At 49.7% G+C, this 19500-nt stretch overlaps 1 protein-coding gene and 1 non-coding gene across 2 annotated transcripts in view; one reads left to right on the top strand and one right to left on the bottom strand.

The window, feature by feature from the left end:
* Klhdc4 (kelch domain containing 4) overlaps nucleotides 1–16705 on the bottom strand; it is a 29277-nt gene extending 12572 nt beyond the window's left edge. The window contains 5 exon segments of the mRNA XM_052166739.1: nucleotides 7881–8017; nucleotides 12937–13035; nucleotides 14053–14131; nucleotides 14549–14640; nucleotides 16542–16705. Coding sequence (XP_052022699.1) covers nucleotides 7881–8017; nucleotides 12937–13035; nucleotides 14053–14131; nucleotides 14549–14640; nucleotides 16542–16640 — 506 coding nt within the window. The 5' untranslated portion in view covers nucleotides 16641–16705.
* A 1081-nt stretch (nucleotides 16706–17786) lies between these two features.
* On the top strand, nucleotides 17787–17892 carry LOC127672231 (U6 spliceosomal RNA). Its single transcript, XR_007974889.1, has one exon. It is a non-coding gene; the product is annotated as a U6 spliceosomal RNA (small nuclear RNA).
* Nucleotides 17893–19500: the final 1608 nt, after the last annotated feature.

Raw genomic sequence — 19500 nt, 5'->3', positions numbered from 1 at the left:
GCTGCCAGAGGAAGGCCACAGTGTGGGCAGCCAGCGGAGGTAAGGACCTCAAGAGTTAAGAGCCTCTCCTCTCCTCCTTGGGAATCAGGCCCCAGCCCCACTGTGCAGTATTCTCTCCAGGCCCTCTCACGGCCCCCAAGAGGGATGTGAAAATTCTACAAACAGGGTTTTATGCAAAAATCCCCAAGGCTGCAGTCTGAGAGGGCTCAGCCATTAGACACACTTGTTGCTCTGCTCTGCTAGGAACTGAGGGGTCAGTTTGGAGCACCCACAGTAGGCTCACAGTCATGTATCTGACACCCTCTCTGGCTTCCAAAGGCCCCCAAATCCACATTCTCGCCCCACACACAACAGATAAACTACAACTTAAAAAAAAAAAAAGAGGTCAGGTGAGGTGGCACCCGCCTTTAAGCTCATCACTCAGAGGCAGTAGCAGTGGCTGAGTTCAAGGCCAGCCTGGTCTACAAAGCTAGTCCAGGATAGCCAGTGCTCTGTTACACAGAGAAACTCTTGCATCAAGGCTCCCACCAAGCACACAGCACAGAATGTCAACATTGAAAGGCTCCTGCCCCGAAGCCACCATTCATGAGCGAACGTTCAGATGCAGCATTCAAGGCACATCACAAGGCTGCTACCCTTGCTCAAGCTCCTCCACCAGGCTTCCCAACACCAACATCCCTGCTGATGCCACTCAGGACGGCCAGCACGCCTGTCTACAGATCCAGCCAGAAGCCATTGCTACCTTCTACAGACACACATTCTGGAGACTCAGCCTTCAGGCACCTTGTACCAGTCAGGTCTCCTTCACCCTCAGTTATAATCCTATACAGAAAATCTCACTCGGTTGAGGGTCTATAATTTGTCAACTAACTTATTTGCCTCCTCCTGGCTTTCTATTACTTGTAATTTAGTAAGCATGTTCTAGCACCAAAATTCATGATTAAAAACAGGAAACATTAACTTCCAGGCTCCAAAGAGCCAGTTTGAGGCAGAGCATCACATAACACACAGGCTTCCTGGATCGTGCTGCAGAGGGGCCTTGATGCACACACACATGGGCAAAGGCCTTCTCGGGAAGCAGTCCACATCCCAGGGTGAGGAGACGGCACAGCTATGTCCTTACTGCTGTGGTCAGAGCCACGCCCCCACAGAGTCTCGGGCACACTGGCCTATGAGGAGCCTGGAAAAAGTGCTCACTGTTCAACTGAAGCAGCACACTCACACACATCACTCTACTCTAGAGCAGACACAGAAGAGAAGGGCATTCCCAGAGCCACCCAGTTACGGAAGTCAAGGCCTCTGTAAGCTGGCTATCCATGTCCCCAGAACCATGGAGGCCCGGGCCAGGCTCCTTAACAGGAAGCCCACAGGCCATCCTCTGGCTGACCCAGATGCCAAGGACTCAGTGCACTTGTGGCAGCAGCACCACTATTTGTAACTAAGAAAAGAGGGAAGGGGCTATAAAAAGGTCCCATGTTCCCCTCTAGAGAATCAGAGCCACCCTCCTGGGAGCCCATTCACACTCCAATCTCCAATAGGGTTTTCAATCCTAAATACGGAGCTAAAAACCTCAGCCTGCCCCACTCAAGCAGAAGCCTATGTATAGCACAAAGACACACGCAATGGCGTGGGTGCCGGGCTCTTAGCTCTCCTGGGCTGTGCACAGAACGGCATTCCCACAGGGCGTGTTGCCAGCCAACACCCCCAAGCTCAGCCCCGGCCACTGAGATAGTCACAGAGGATGTTCACGCATCAGACCCCAGTGCACCTTAGAGAGTGAGCAGCCATGCACTCAACACTAGTGCTGAGTTAGGTTTGTGTCTACACTTCAACACTACACAGGACCCACTGGCCATGGCCATGCCGAGCTTAGCAAAGGACTGAACTCCATGCTCAAGGTCACAAGGTTCATCATAGAACAAACACTTTTTTGGCTTTCTTAAGACAGGGTTTCTCTGTGTAACAGCTCTGGCTGTCATAGAACTCACAAAGCTCTGCTTGCCTCTACCTCCCAAGTGCTGGAATTAAAGGCATGCACCACCACACCTTACTCACCACACACACTTTTACACTAATTTTTGATTATCTACTGAAGTAAGCATTAGTGCATATGAAAATGCAGAAACCCCAATGCCCACCATCAGACAAATGGTTAAATGGTCTGTGGAATTAAACACTACAACATGGTGAACTTGAAAACCTCATGCTCAGAAGCAGGCGAATTTCTGAGTTCCAGGCCAGCCTGGTCTACAGAGTGAATTCCAGGATAGCCAGGGCTATACAGTGAAACCCTGTCTCAAAAACAAAACAAAACAAAACAAAAAAACCAAATCCAAAAAAAACAAAGAAGAAAGAAAGAAAGAAAGAAAGAAAGAAAGAAAGAAAGAAAGAAAGAAAGAAAGAAAGCAAGCAAACAAACCTCATTCTGAGTAACAGACAGACACGGAAGGCCACAGTATTTCAGAATCCCCCCCACATACACACAGCCACAAGAGGCAAACTCAGACGAAGTGGGGACAGGGTGGCTGAAGAGCAGAGTGTTTTGTTTTGTTTTGTTTTTAGGGCTAGAAATCCTTTAGACTAACACTGCATATTGCAATGGGCAAGTGAATACACTAAGAACACTCATTCAACTTTATGATTGTGAAATTGGGGGGCGGGGGTTACACACGTATGTTCTTAAGCCTTTCTGTGCAAAGCGGAAACTGGGTCGATGCTGGTAAAGTCCTCAATCCCTCTCTACTCATCTACTGGGCCACACCCTCCTCCATCCACACCCTCCCCACAGCATACAGGCTACAGCGTGTGCCACTGTGCCTGCCTTTCTATGAGTGACAGGGTCAGCCCTCGAGGTTCTCAGGCCTGGCATTGTGACAGCTGTTCCTGGTTGTCAACTTGACCACTTGGAATTAAGTAAACCCCATGCTGTTGAGTACACCTGTCAGGGATTTCTCTTATCTTGGACCATGCGAAAGGGAAGACCCGACTAAATCTGGGCCACACCTTCTGGTGGCAGCCTAAACAAAAGAACATGGAAGAAGAAGTTTTTGCTTTCTGCCTGGTCAGCGTCACCGGCACTCTCACTGGCAAGTTTATGCCTTTGCTTTGAAGAATGTTTTGCTTATTCAAGCCTGCTGCTTACGGTTTGACAGAGACTGAAGACCATCTGAGACATCTAGCCTTGAAGACCAAACTATTAAGACTTTCCATCAGGAAACAGCCATTGTTGGAACAGTTGGACCACAGACTAACCCTGTCTAATAAAGCCTGTTCTTATATACAGACTCAGTCTATCAGCACTTTCTCTAAAACCCTAACACAGGTGTCAGGCACTGTACTTACCGAGTACAAATCTTGCACTGTTTACAGGATGATTATAGCTTACATAAACCATTCTGCAATAAGAGCTACCATAAAGACTATTGCAGTGGGCATGAAACTCGGGTTTCCAATACTAGCACTGAGGAGGCTGAGGCAGGACTGCTGTGAAGTCAAAGTCAGTCTGGCTTAGAGACTCAAAGTCTGTCTCAGAAAATCAAAACAGAAACTGACCGCAACAGGCAACAACAAACTACCAAGAGGGCGGGCGCTCCAGGGCATGGCTACAGTCCGTCCTCCCCAGGCTGGACACAGACCCCACAAAGGGCATGGTTTCTCTTGTCCTTGTAGGATCTGACTTTCCTATCAGTGTACCAACCCCCTCATTTTGATTAGACTTCACACACAGGGAAAGATATCACGGGGCAGGAAGGGTTTCACGGCACATGGCCTGGTGACTACAGGCCACGGCTGAGGTGGCACTTGCTGAAGAGAAGGGAGGAGACCAGTGCTAGCACCCTGCTTCTCCTCCACTGTGGGGAGTCGGGCTTGCCTTGGTGTCTGTGCACCTTCTCTGTGACTCACAGGTATGCACAGAATCTGCGCTGCCAATCCAGAACCAGGCCAGCTCCACATAAATCAGGCACTGTGTGCAGCTCCTACTCTCGACAGAGCCTGAAGGACTCTCCAAATAGCCCTGAACTCTGCTGTGTCCCCAGCACTGATGCAAGGCCAGGCTCCTGTGACCATGAGGCTTGTCCTCCTGGGAATGAGCAGCTACAGTGGCTTCCTGTCATGGGTGTCTGCTGACTGTCGACAGCTACAGAAACACGCACTAACACAGCGAAGCAGAGACTAGAGGTGCCACACTGCCAGGCTGCAGCACTGAGTCTCTCCTGGACTGCTGGGCAGTGCCAGGTAGCAATGGAACAGGAATATGCTTGCCAGTCAAGCCAGAGCCAAAGAGCACAAACCTCTGGCCAACAGTAGTGCAAACCTCTGCCTGCCATGAGACATGGCAGTGTGCCAGTGTGCCGGGCCAAGGGAAAGGGAGCATGTTCACATACTGAGATGCTCTACAATAAGACACAGGGCTAGAGTCTGGACTCTCAAAGCCAATGTACGGGATGGGGGGGTGTTGGGAGGGTGGGAGTATGTCAGACAGAATCTACTAGAAGAGGCTCAAAGCCAAGCAGAGGTCTGGTGGGCAGAGGGAGCAGGTCAGGGCACAGAGGCTTCTCAGGTGACCTGACATGGAGCCGAGCGACTGGCAATCTCCTGGGCTTTGCTGACTGGGACTCTCCATCACAGAACCCATGCTGTGATTAGAGGTGGTGCCACACAAGCTCTAAAACCTTCGGGACAGGCAGCTGGGCTAGAGAACCGGCTCACTGGTTAAGAGTATGTGCTGCAGGAAGGGGCTGGGGAGATGGCTCAGCGGTTAGAGCACTGACTGCTCTTCCAGAGGTCCTGAGTTCAAATCCCAACAACCACATGGTGGCTCACAACCATCTGACACCCTCTTCTGGTGTGTCTGAGGATAGCTACAGTGTACTCATATAAATAAATCTTTAATAAATTAAAAAAAAAAAAAAAAAAGAGTATGTGCTGCTCTTACAGAGGCCGTGAGTTTGAAACTCGGCACCTGCATGGCAGTTCACGACTGGAACTCCAGTCCTAAGTAATCTCAAGCCCTCTTCTGGCCTCCTCAAACACTAAAGACCCAAGTGGTGCACGGACACAGATGCTAGCAAAACTCCCACACACATAAAATAAGCTTTGTTTTTAGGAAGGCGTATCTTGTCAGAGGGCACCTGGTTCCTCGGTCCTTCTCACCTCTCTCACTATTCAACCTCTCTCAACCTCAGTTCCCTTGAATGAAACCTACTCCCCTTAGGAATAAAAACATACACTAAAATCAAATATATTTCAGGAAAACTCTACCCTAGAAATGATAAAGTGTTCATTTTGGCTGGTTGCCTTTCCCTTTCTTAAGAAGACAGAAGCCAGGCGTTGGTGGCACATGTTTAATCCCAGTACTCAGGAGGTAGAGACAGGCAGATCTCCCAGAATTCGAGGCCAGCCTGGTCTACAGAGTGAGATTCAGGTCAGGCAAGGCAAACAAGAGAAACCCTGTCTCAAACCCCTGTTTTCCCTCAAAATAAGAAAACCTACTGAAGCAGATTGCCAGGGCTTCTCTGTGGCCGTTCTATCAGTGCAGGGACAATGCTCCAACCACACACTCTAGTGCCTAACTCACCTTTAATTCCAAACTCTGCATGAGGTACAAACAAGTGGATCTCTGAGATCAAGGTCGGCCTGGTCTACAAGGCAGTTCCAGGCCTGCCAGGGCTGCATGGTAAGACTGTCTCAGACTGAAAAAGGAGGAGCAGAAGACTGAAGGAGCTACCCTAACCCAAGCTTTCCTACGGGCTGCTTTGTGACATCATTATGAGCCTCAGGTAAGAGCACTGTTTATTTGGAAATTCAAGAGTTTTAGAAGCAGGATCACACTTTGAAAATAGAATCTACTTTGCCCTGTGTATCCCTTTATTAGGCTCAGAGCATCATTTAAAATGTCTATTATTAGGGGCTGGAGAGATGGCTCAGAGGTTAAGAGCACTTACTGCTCTTCCAGAGGTCCTGAGTTTAATTCCCAGCAACCACATGGTAGTTCACAACCATCTAAGATGAGATCTGGTGCCCTCTTCTGGCCTGCGTGCATGCAGTCAGGTGGAAAGCTGTACATATAATAAATAAAATATCTATTATTTAAAAGTATGCAGCTAAGAGAGGTGTGACCATTTCGCACACACTGTTCTTTTGCATTTCATCAGAGGCCTTCCTTACACAGTGAGGCAGGCTCAAATCAATACAGCGGATGCCATCCCAGGTCCCTGATACCGGCACTCTGAGAGACAGAATGCAACACCCAGGCATGTGCACACCAAGGCAGGCTGACCAGTGCTCACTGCTGACTGCCACGTCTGCACCAGCTCAGCTCCAGGGTCGGATCTGACTGGAAGGCAGGAGAATGACAAAAAGATGGAGACAGACATATAAAACAGCTGGGTTTAGGTAGACCAGGATGTCTATGTAGAAACCACAGGACTCAGGAAGCTCAGAGTGCCTATTATATACAGTTGAACAGGGAGATAGAGCTACTCCATACAGTTGAGCAAGAAGAGGAACACAGACAAGGAGGTGCTTTTATGCTATCCAGCTGGATCAAGGAGACTGGCTTAGCTAATCTCAATAGGTATTCACCCTTGTAAATACCTGGGGGATGAAAGCTACGGTGGACATTTGACTTGGTTAAGCCTGTATCAACAATGGACAGTTCACTTAGGGGTTTGGGGTTCCTAAAAGGGCCAAAAATGACTTATAAAACACCTATTATACCTGGTTATGAGGCAAATGTTCCCCACAGGGTCTATCTCAGCACACTCTCCCTGATAATGTCAGAGGCTACACTAAGCCTAAAACTATTGGCAGAGACTCCTTTAACAGTGACTTGGACAAAAAAAAAAAAAACAAAAACAAACAAAAACACCACCATAAAGCACATAAATAACATAAAGAATCACCTTCCACATGCTGTGAGTCTGTGGCCAAAGCCAAAGGGTTAAGAATGGTATCTAAGGGTTGGAGAGATGACTCAGCAGTTAGAGCACTGTCTGCTCTTCCAGAGGTCCTGAGTTCAATTCCCAGCAACCACATGGTAGCTCACAGCCATCTGTAATGGACTCTGATGCCCTCCTCTGGTGTGTCTGAAGACAGCTACAGTGTACTCATATACATAAAATAAATAATTCTTTTTTAAAAAAAAAAGGTAACTAAGGGGGTGGAGAGACGACTCAGAGGTCTTGCCACTCTTCCAGAGGTCCTGAGTTCAATTCCCAACAATCATGTGGTGGCTCACAACCTCCTATAACGGGATCTGGTGTCCTCTTTTGGTGTGCAGGCCTACACACAGACAGACCACTGCATACATAAAGGCCAGGAGACTCTGGTCCCTGTTTCAACCCTGGTTTACTGGTTTATCAGAGAAAGGGCAGTTCCCTTACACTGTGACATGCACATCCCTGGCAACAGGGCAGGTGGCACCCAAAGAGCATGAAAGCAGTAAGTCAGCTGGCGATTAGCCATTCTGCCAGGCTCCTCTCCACAGCAATTCTCATGCAGACACAGTAACAGACATAGTGGTAGCATGCAGCAGAGGTGGACTCAAGCCCCAGCTCCCTAAGCTGGCTTCCCAAGAACCATGAAGGTCGCCCTGTCCTCTGACCAACTCTGCCATCTCTCTGTCCATCTGACTCACGGCGACCCCCTGGCCCTAACATGACAGATCTCTATGAGGAGCAGCTTTCCCAGCAGCAGCTCCGAGAGGGTGACTCCAGCCCACCACTGCTCACTGAACACTACCCCAGATAATGCCTCCACCAAAACTCTTCCCACCTCCCAGGACAGTACCCTGCACACACACACCCCACCCCATTAACCCAAACCCAATCAGGAGCACACACTGAGGCCAGGGCTCAGGCTCCTACCCAGAATCTTACCGAATCTGTTCCCAGGTCTTAGTGGCCAAGTGCAGCACCCACAGGTCCTTGTAATGGTAGAACTGCTCGCCATCGGGAGATGCAAACTCCCCACCGAAGACCCACAGCTGCCCACCACCCTGGGGCACCACCACCGCCTGTTAAAAGAAAGCAAACAGATGAGGTGAACAGCCAAGTCAGCACCGCTGGCCCAGCAGGACCCACAGCATCAATGCCATCTACCTAGCACCTCAGGGACTCCCTCAGTCACTATCTCCTGGCTCCAAGGGCAAGCTTCTGGAACAAACTTCTCTAGGAATATTAATTATACTAAAAGACCCAACACACCCATGCTTCCCTAAACTGCAAGATAAACACCTACTTACACTCAGACAACATAGTGTCCAGGAAGCATTTTATGCGGGTGTGAGAGTGTGGGGTATAAATTTGTGTATGAACTGTATACACATGTATATATATGGTATATGCAACTACATGAAGTATATAGACAGGAATGTAAGGTGTGTGCATATGAAGGTGATTGTATGCATGTGTGTGCCTATAGGCAATCACGAGTAGATGTGAGGTATGTTGACACGTATGTGAGGTATATGAACCTATATATGAGCGTACTGACACTATATGAACACATGTGAGTATATGAGGTATACGCCAGTGAGTTCATGGAAGAACCAAATCCTAGACACTTCATGCAATGCAGTTTGAGGGCACAGTCTTCACAGAGAGATCATGGGCTACAAAGTAACCCTCACACAGTCTGAAGCATGAAGGCTTCCTTACAAAAAGATATCTGGAAAAACTTCTGAAAGTATTTGTATGCTAAATAACTGCTAAGTTCTGTAACCCAAAGGTCAAATACCATCTGAATCCATGAGAACACTCTAGATCCTAATGATCTACACCCACAGAGCAGCGGGTACACCGGAGGGAGCTGCAGTCAGGTCTAGAGGGGTCTGCAGCTTTAATGCTTCTGGTGAGAAGAAGCCTGCAGAGGAGCTAGCCAGAGTACAACAGAGAAAGCTGTCAAGTACTGCGCATTCTGGGAAAGGAGCATGCGGGGGCTCGGCCAGGAAGGGACTTGCCTCCAACCCTGGCGACTGAGCCCAGTGTCTGGAAGCCACACGCTCAAAGGTAAGAACTAACTCCAAAACATCCTCAGACTTCCAAATGTATGTCAATGCTAAACACGCATGCACATACATACACGCATGCATGCCCTCCAGGCAGTGGTGGTCCATGCCTTTAATCCCAGCACTTGGGAAGCAGAGGCAGGGTGATCTTTGAGTTTGAAACCACCCTGGCCTACAGAGTGAGTTCCAGAACAACCAAGGCTACCCCAAAAAAATCTTTTCTGCAAACAAAAAACAAAACAAAACATAAGAAAAAATAAACACAGCCGGGCGGTGGTGGAGCACGCCTGTAATCCCAGCACTCTGGGAGGCAGAGGCAGGCGGATTTCTGAGTTCGAGGCCAGCCTGGTCTACAAAGTGAGTTCCAGGACAGCCAGGAACTCACGAAACCCTGTCTCGAGAAAACAACAACAACAACAAGAAAAAATAAACACATACACACACACACACACACACACACGCACGCACGCACGCGAAATAAATGACGTAAAAAAAACTTTTAAGTTAAAAAAAAAACAGGGCCAGACATGGCTCAGCAGTTAAAAGCACAGGTTTCTCTCCAGAAGTCCCAGGTTCAATTCCCAGCACATGCATGACAGCTTATAACTGTAACACCAATTCCAGGGATCTGACATCTCAGACAGACATACAAGCTGGCAAAAACACCAATGCACATGAAATATAAATAAAATTTTACAAATTACAGATACACCCCTCCCACCCCTGGCAATACATATATACCCCATGCTTATGTAAGTCAGGGGCAGAGCAGAGGGCAGTCTTTTGTTTTGTTTGTTTGTTTGGTTTTGGTTTTCGTTTTTGGATTTGGTTTTTTCAAGACAGGGTTTCTCTGTATTTCTCTGGCTGTCCTGGAACTCACTCTGTAGACCAGGCTTCTGCCTCCCAGAGTGCCCGGCGGCAGTCTTTTGTTTATCCAAAAATATATACAAATAGGAAAAAAATCGATATACTCCATATTGGAAAAAATGAAAAACAAACAAACAAAAACCCTGGAACCCGAGGAACCAGTTGTCCACTTGGGATTTAGTGCCAAGGTGTTTAACCCCAAGGGACTGTCTACCCTCTTTCAGGGAGCTTTTGGAACTGCTGAGAGGTGGTTCATTCTCTTTTCTTTTCAGTGGGTCACACTACACAGTCCTAACTGGCCTGGAACTCACTATGCAGACCAAGGTGTGCATATAGGAAGAGTTTGGTCAGTTGATCCCAGGTGCCCAGCACAAAGAGAAATGAGAGTGCCGGGAGGGTAAGCGGACAGACTTACGGCAGATGCCTGATGGCTGTGGCCCGGAAGCCACAGTGCAGAGGGAGAACTGACTTTCAGGAGCTGGCCTCAGACTCCTCCATGTGCTGTGGCTGTAGCATACACTTTGCCCACACACATGAGAAAGCTGAGCTTGTGTGCAAGGGGCACAACGAAACCTTGGTGTGTGTACTTCCCACTCACCATCTAGACAACAGCACTTGGAGGCTTTTTAAGTCTGTACACAATAGAAGTAAACAGTAGAGGCTGAGGGAGACTTAGTGCAGCCAGTGCGGGCTGTGCAGGCCGGAGGAGATGAGCTCAGTCCTCCAGAGCCCACATTTCCAGCAAACAAAGCAAGCTGAGCATGGCAGCCTGTGCTTGTAATCCTAGTGCTGAGGAGGCAGAGGGGGGAGACCTCCCAAGGCTTGGGGGCCAGCCAGCCAGTGAATCCTGGGTCCAATAAAAAACCCTGTTTCACTGGGCGGTGGTGGCGCACGCCTGTAATCCCAGCACTCTGGGAGGCAGAGGCAGGTGGATTTCTGAGTTCAAGGCCAGCCTGGTCTACAGAGTGAGTTCCAGGACAGACAGGGCTACACAGAGAAACCCTGCCTCCAAAAAGAACCAAAAAAAAAAAAAAAAAAAAAAAAAAAAAAAAAAAGAAAGAAAAAAAAAAACCTGTTTCAACAAATAAATAAGTCACCAGATGTTCAACTCTGTCGTCCGTGGACATCCTAGCACTGGGATTAAAAGTGGGCATCCCACAGTCAGCTGCTGTTAAATGTAGGTAAAGAACCCAACACAACTGATTCCTACAAGAGCCTCCCAGTCAGGACAGACCTCATGAAACCAGAGCCAGGCCAAGGCCACTGTGTCTACACAACAGCCCCAATCACTCTCAGGAGACCAGCCCTCGGGCTGGACTGGCTACACTGTCTGACCCCACCCTCTGTCACCCATAGGCTGCTTCCCCTGTCACTGTCTGCCCCATCCCCCCCCACCCCCCCCACCCCCCCCACCCCCCCAACCCCCCCCCCAACCCACAAGCACCTTCCCCTGTCACTGTCTGACCCCACCCTCTACCACGCACAGGCTGCTTCCCCTGTGACTGTCTGCCCCCGCCCTCTGTCACCCACAGGCGGCATTCCCTGGGCCCTCACTGGTTGGAAATGAACCAAAAGCAAAGAGCAAAAGCAAAACAGAACAAAAAACACTTGAAAACACACACACACACACACCCCGCATATGAGCAGCAATTCCCCAAAAAACACATAAGCTGGTAGCAAGCACCCTTCCCTCTGGATCAGAGCCAGGAGGAGGCCACATGACCAGGTATCAGCTGGTACACCACACACAGGTGCAAAGGAGGACAGCCTCACTGAGGGGCCCCACCAAGGCCATGCTCTCCTTGGTGTGTGCATTCCCTTGCCACTGCATGGAACACAGGGAAGGTAAGTGTACAAAAATTTAACAGAGACCATCCGCACAGCCAGCCAGCATGTGTGTGCCGTGTGTGCACGCGTGCATGTGTGTGTGCGCGTGCATGTATGTGTACATATGCATATACACATGCACACTCTGTGCTCCACTTTATCTCCCCACCACCAGAACAAAACACAACACAGGTCTCTGATACCAGCCTCACCCTCTGCTGAAGGAACTCAAGCTCTGCCCAAACCAGACACCCTCAAGACTGAACCAGGCACAAAACAGAGAGCTCGGGCAGGAAGGCCCAACAGCAGAGGGCACCCAGCACACAGAGGAGGCAGGACCAGGACAGGCACTCAGTGCACACTAATCTTCCCATCCACAGCTCACTGCCACAATAGCCAGTGAAAACCCAGCTGCCACCCACACTGGTCTTCCCTTACCTTCATGAGCCCTGTAGTCTCCATCCTCCTGCTCTGCTAAAACAGAGCAGACCAACTTGGAGAGAAGAGGGTTTACTTCAGCTTGCACAGGGGATATACTACACATCACTGAGGGCTCCCAGGGCAGGACCCTGAGGCAGGACCCTAACAAGAGCCATGGAGGAATGCTGCCTCCTGACTTTCTCCCCCAGCCTGCTCAGCTTGCGTCCCTATATGACACAGGACCACTTGCCCAGGACCAACGCCAGCCACAGCGATCTGAGCCCTCCCATATCAATCACTAATCAAGAAAATGCCCCCCACATTTGCCCACAGGAGAATTTGATGGAGACACTTCCTCAAAGGAGGTTCCCTCTCTCCAGGTGATGCTAGCTTATGTCAAGCTGACAAAGTCAACCAGCACCACCTGATCCACGCCTCAACACTGCACCATCTGTGCTCAGCACCGGCCCAGCCCCAAGGCGCATTGGATGCTCTAATCCAAAAGGCGCTACAGCTCACTGCCTTGTCACACACAGCAGTGCCTTCGATCAGCACACCATTTGGAGCGGGGCTCCATCCCTCTCAGACCAGTGCACTGCAACTCAGTAAGGAGTCCAGGGAAGATGCAGAACCCAGATGGCAGCTCCAGCTTCTCAGTCCATCACGCAGGAGGCTTAAGGCAAGAGGATGCCGTGAGCTCAAGACTAGGCGGGGCTCCAGAGATCCTTGCTCAAAGACCCAGAAGGATGTAGGAGGCAGGTGAAATGATAGCCTTTCGTGTGCAGATGACCGACAGTCAGTTCTGGCCTTACCTGATGAGCACAGCGCCTGGGAGGTGGAGCAGGGATGTCAACTTTTGTCCAGGTGTCCTTTCTGATACTGTAGATGTAGAGTTCATTATACATGAAGGTCTGCAGGAAGCAAGCGGACTGTCAAGGCCACAGAAGGCATGCGGGCGGCCAGGGGACAGCTGCAGGGACCGTCCTCCACAGGAAGCATGTGCTCTGACCCACTCCAGTGCACACAGGCCATGTGTAAGCACGGAAACGGTCTGCGAGGGCATGACAGACACTCTGGACCTGCCACAGGCTTAAGTCTCAATGAATTTATAAACTGGTAAAAATACTAACTGGGAGATGCACTGTGCATGCCTAAGGCACCAAGTCTCTCCCTCAGCCCAGCACACCTTAACATGGGCCTAGAACACTAGCTTCAGCCTGTGGGTGGGCGCCACCCCACACACCACTGTTTCTTAAAGAGCACTGCCCCACCACAGAACAACGGTCTGACGTGATGAAAGGCATGGCTGCATCAGCGGTCTTTCCCCACTGCACACTCAGGACTCACAGAGACCTTACATGCCAGGGACCGCGTGTCAGTGTGCTGACTGACTACTCCTCAGGGCCCGAGAGCCTCTGCTGCACAGGCACAGCATTCCTATCACTCAGTGACCTTAAGTGCGTGAAAACCCAGAAAGCGAGCTGGACAGTGGGATGATGGGCGCTTGTGGCAGGCACTGGCGGAACCACACTTTCAACTTCTTTCCTTCTAGAGGCCAATTTCACTAACACTCTCTATTCCAAACAGCTCTGAAGGCTGGCCCGAGAGCAGTGTCACAGACTGCACGCCTAGCATGAGCCTGGCACCACAAGGTAGCAAAAGCAAACCAGCAACAGTGCACTGTGCACATACGGCCCAACAGAGTCAGGCTCTGCTGACTAAAAGAAGCCAGGACCCTTGCAGCAGTGAAGTCCCTGCTGCAGGCCCCTAAGGGATTCTGGGAACTAGTCATGCACACCCCACCTCAGGCTTAACACTTAGCATGTAGGAGCACAAGAGGGGGTGGCAGGACACATTTATATCACCAACTTAAATTTACTTCAAATGGGCCCCGAAAAGTTGGGAGAAAAGAAAAACATATACTTTACTTTTTGGCCATTGAAATATTCACCTCCGAAAAGGATTAATTCGTCTTTCTCAGGATGAGCAGACAGGGAGGCATTTAACCTGCAAGACAAAAGTCACAAAGGAGCAATGTCAGAGAACACAACACCAGGCTCAGCAGACTCCCTTCCCTGCCCTCTACCCAGCTCAGAGTACAAGACCCACCCTGCAACCTCCAGCCAATACCAAGTTCATGCTCAGCCCTGCAACTGGCTAGCTCCCTGAGACCTAACTGAAAGAGGGTGCAGGAGACACCCAACCTCTACTACATGTAGACTGTCCTGACCTGTCTGAAGACTCTAGTCTTAAAAGGATGCACACCTCTGATCCTAGGGCCTGGGAGGCAGAGGCTGGCTGAACTCTGATTTCTGACACAAGCCAGTCTACGAAGAGGAGTTCCAGGACAGTCAGAGCTACACAGGGAAACTCTGTCTTGAAATATCCTCACCCATAAAAGGGAAGCAAAGCTTGTCCACTTACCGTGGGGAGGGTGGAGGACATGGTGTCTCTGTGACCTGGGTCTTTTTGGCATCCAGAGTCTGGAAATGGGCTATGAGGGCCTCCAGGTCTTCCTAAGGATACAAAGGCAGCTACATGTGAGACCACCTATCCTGTCTCAGAGTCAAAGGCACAGCCATCTTTTGTCCCATTGGTCTGACTGGACTGGGATCCGATCATATCTGAGTCCTAACACACAGATCTGAAAACAGGTTGTAACACATTCGGGAGATACGGTGACACCAGCAGCAGGTTTCCTGCAGGTGCAGATGCATGCACACCCCTCCTGCCAATCAATCAAGGGTTTTCTATGAAGGAAATTGCACCCTGGCCACACTGCCCTCAATGGCCCCTGACAACCTGCTTGTGCCAACAGCCTGCCTGCTGTCTACATAGCCGTGCCTGGGGTTCCTCTTGCTTACAGGTTTCCAGCTCCTATTCCCATGCTAACATATGAGGAGCTCCATGCGAACAGACCTGTGTCCTGTAGACCAGTGCCTGGATGAGGGGGTCAGCGCTGAGCTGTGGCCCACCTCAACAGCCCCGACTTCCCTGCTGTCACCACAGACCTGGACACTAAGGTAACAGGCATGCTGGACAGCGCTGAGACAGAGCCTCTCCACACCCACACAGCGCCCACTCCCCTGAGTTTACTAGGGTGTCGTAGTTTGTTTTTTCTATTGCTGTGATTGGGAAGGAGAGGGTTTATCTCATCTTACAGGTTACATTCCAACATGAAAGGAAGTTAGAGCAGCAAGGGGGGGCGGAGAATGAAGCAGAGGCTAAGGAGGAAAGCCGCTTACTGGCCAGCTTACTGTGGCTTGCTCAGCTTGCTTTCTTAATGACCCAGTACCACCTACCTATGTATGGGTTAGACCCTCCAATATCAATCACTAATCAAGACCACAAACACCCCTCAGATTTGCCTAGAAGCAGGTTTTTAAAATGTATTATTTCACATGTGTAGGCTTCTTGCCTGAATGTGTGTCTGTGGACTGTATTCACGCCCAGAGCTGTGAGCCCCCAGGTGGGTGTACAGAATAAAACCTGGATCCTCTGGAAGAGCAACATATGCTCTTAAGAGCTGAGACATCTCTCCAGCTCCACACAGGCCAATCTTATGGAGGTCCTTTCTTAATTGAGGTTCCCTCTTCCAAGGTTGTGGAGGATGGAAGCCCAGGAAGAACTGTGCCTGGCAGACCACTGAGCTAACCTTAGTCACATAGCTGCCTCCACAGTTTCTTGGGTCAGAAAGAACTAAGACAACAGTAAGCATAGCACTTGGCCCGAAGTTTGGCACGGGCCCACCTGTAGGTCCCTGGATAATAAATGCCTATTAGAATATGACAGTGAGGGTCATGACCAACTGTTCTGAAACACCGCACAGTTCTAGTGACTTGTTTGGTTACTAAATCCTACTTATTCCGCCTGCTGATGGTGGCACGCCTTTAATTCCAGCACTCGGGAGGCAGAAGTAGCCGGAGCTCTCTCTCAGTTCGAGGCCAGCCTGGTCAACAGAGTGAGTTCCAGGACAGACAGAGAAACCCTGTCTCGAAAACCAACAGACAAAACCCCAAACTCCTACGTATGGCTCATTCCCTAAGGTTGCTGGAAGAAAATCTGCTCTCCTTCGGGGGCAGGAGTGAAAACAGGCGCAGGACTGTTACTGCTTTACTCTTGGAATGCAGACCTGCACAAAGCAGGAGTCACTCAACTTCAGTCCTCCTCCACTGAGCCCCACCCTGCTGCCTCACTCTACCTACAGTAGGGGAGGCACGCGGACCCGAACAGGAAGAGGGAGCGACCGGGTAAACGAGGAGTCTCGGGGCTGCAAAGGGACCCGGGAGAGGAGAGGCCTGAGGGCGCTGGGCTAGGCGCAGACCCGTCACCCAGGGACCCAGGCACAACCCCGACTCCGGGTCGCACGCCCGCAGCCGCACGCCGCTCCACGCCCGCCCCTCCGGGTCCCGCTCACCTCCTCCTTCCGCGAGCGCTTGGACACCTTCTTCTCCATCTTGGCTGCCGTCTTCTCCGCGCCGCGGCCCTTCTTCTCTTTCTTTCCCTTCTTGCCCATCGCGCCGGTTCTGAAGTGGCACCTGGAGACAACGGAAAGAAAATGGATGACGACTTTCTGCCAGGCCGGAAACAAGCGGCGCGCGATAGGAGAGTCACTTCCTGTCCGTTTCTCTAGTGTTCCGTGGAGCAACCGAATCCACCAGTGATTTGGGTCCGCCTGCCCGTGCGTCTCGGGCCGTGTTAGTGTGTAACCGCTCCCCGGAACACCAGCAAACTGGGTGACTCTAGACTAGACGCGATCTAGAGGGATGCGAACGGTCTCATTCCGCAGAGGAATTTCCATGTACTTAGGGATCCCTGATCTGAGTTAAGGCGTTCCCTTTCCAAGCCGGGCGGTGGTGGCGCACGCCTTTAATCCCAGCACTTAGGAGGCAGAGGCAGGTGGATTTCTGAGTTCAAGGACAGCCTGGTCTCCAGAGTGAGTTCCAGGACAGCCAGGGCTACACAGAGAAACCCTGTCTCGGAAAAAAAAATAAATAAAAATTAAAATAAAAAAAATTTAAAAAGGCAGTCCCTTTCCCTACCCCATGTTAAATGTGCCAGGAGCAGTCTCTGGCAGAGCCTTTGCCCTTCTGCCGGCGTGACTCCACTGGACCAGCCTGTCTCTCCATTGGGAGACCCGGGCTGGTGGTGGGTACCTATACTCAATCAACGGTGCTTCATTTACAGTCTGGCAAATACGTGATAGGAAAATATGTTCCCGGGTTTGACTTAAATGATAGAGTGGAAGAAGGACCCGCGGTTTGAAAGAGCAGAGTGAAAACTGTGCATTGCCTAGAGGGTGTCGTCTTTGAGCTGTAATCAAGGAATGGCTCAAAGTAAGGACAAGGGCAAGCAAAATATTGGCAAAGGGAACACATAGACGAGGAAATAAATCTTCTTTCTCTGTGGGAACGCTGCCAAAGCACAGTCTTTAAAGAAACTGCCTTGGATCAGGCCAACCACTAATCACTGAAGTTCTGAGGAGGCGTGAGTTCCCAACTCAGTTCCAGATTTTTTTTTTCCACAAACCTAGTTCTTAAGAAGAAAAATTACTTTTGAGGAAAACTTTTGAGGTGTTGTGTAGTTTTTCTTTTTCCCTAAAGTGATACCAAAAAAAAAAAAACTTTTCACTCCAAACGTGAGGTCAACAGATCAAAGAAATATGCTCGCTTTGGCAGCAGATACGCTAACAGTGGAGCCATACAGAGATTTTAGCATGGTCTCTGTGGAAGGATGACACACAAATGCATGAAGTGTTCCATTATTTTTCTTATGGTTTTGTTTGTTTTTGGCGACAGGGTTTCTCTGTGTGGCTTTGGCTGCCCTGGAACTCACTCTGTAGAGCAGGCTGGCCTCAAATTCACAAAGATCTACCTTCCCCTGTCTCCCGAGTGCTGGGATTAAAGGCGTGTGCCACCGCCCAACTGCACTGCATACTTTTCAAAGCTGAAGTTGAGATTGACTTCAGAAAGCTCTTCATGGCTAGAACCTATCTGTAGCGTGGTCTGAGGTGTGCATCCCTAACAGCCCTACCTCGCCCCCCCAAAGGAAAAGCCAATCAGGAAGTATTTTTACCATCCAAAAGGCGCTGTTTGTGTGGTGATGGTGGTAGGGTATCTAGGCGGAGTTTGGTGAAGGAAAAGAATCTGATTAAAATATATTGTATATAAAAGCAAAACAAAACAAAAACAGTTAGGTGGTAATAGGGCAAGCTTTGAATCCCAGCACTCAGAAGGCAGAGACAGGTGGATCTCTGTGAATTCAAGGCCAGCCTGGTGTATAGAGATAACCCTGTCTCAAAAAAAATAAATAAATAAATTTAAAAGGCCAAAGAAAAACTTCCAAGTCTAGCTTGTTGAACCACTGAGTTGTTTGTTTGTTTGTTTGTTTCTAGGGAGTAGGGCTGGCTCCAGGCAGCCACGTCTCATCAAAGTCCCACCTAGCACAGTTGGATGACGCTTTATAAACACTGTATCACCGGTGTCCCAGGCTACCTCCCAACTCCTGTACAGCCTGGCACTACACCCCTTGCAGCTGAGGCGGGCAGCTGAGGGAGGAGTGGTTGGAGTCTCTAGTGAGTCTATGGAGTCTACTTCCCCTCCTTCTGCAAAAGAATATGAAAAGGCTCAATCTTGTAAGAAGCTATTAACAGTCTCTACTGTTCACAATATATAGCAGTCTTCCTTCTTCAGGCCTGTGAAAGGGAGAGTGTATTCTCTGATGGAGATTTAGAAGGATCTGGAAGGTGCAGGCTGTCCTGGCTGGTTTTGTGTGTCAGCTTAACACAAGCTGGAGTTATCACAGAGAAAGGAGCTTCAGGTGAGGAAATGCCTCCGTGAGATACAGCTATAAGACATTTTCAATTAGTGATCAAGAGGGGAGGGCCCCTTGTGGGTAGTGACATCCCTGGGCTGGTAGTCTTGGGTTCTATAAGAAAGCAGGCTGAGCAAGCCAGGGGAAGCAAGCCAGTAAGAAACATCCCTCCATGGCCTCTGCATCAGCTCCTGCTTCCTGGCCTGCTTGAGTTCCAGTCCTGACTTTCTTTGGTGATGAACAGCAATGTGGAAATATAAGCGGAATAAACCCTTTCCTCCCCAACTTGCTTCTGGTCATGATGTTTGTGCAGGAATAGAAACCTTGACTAAGACACAGGGATTAATGCATTTATGATCTGAAAGAATCTCGAAGCTAAATTGGGAAGCTCTTGATGCAGGTCACAGTGATTTACAGGAGGTGAAATTTTCATTACTAGGAAAGACACTGAATAAAACAGCTTTGATTTTTTTCTTTTCCCATTTTTGTTGTTTGTCTTTTTTACAACATGTTTCTCTGTGTATCCTTGGCTGGCTTTGAACTCAGATATCTGGCGACCTCTG

This window comes from Apodemus sylvaticus, chromosome 21, assembly GCF_947179515.1.
Source record: "Apodemus sylvaticus chromosome 21, mApoSyl1.1, whole genome shotgun sequence".
Classification (NCBI taxonomy): domain Eukaryota; kingdom Metazoa; phylum Chordata; class Mammalia; order Rodentia; family Muridae; genus Apodemus; species Apodemus sylvaticus.
Note: the sequence above shows the minus strand (reverse complement) of the source record. Positions and strands in the feature narration are given on the sequence as shown.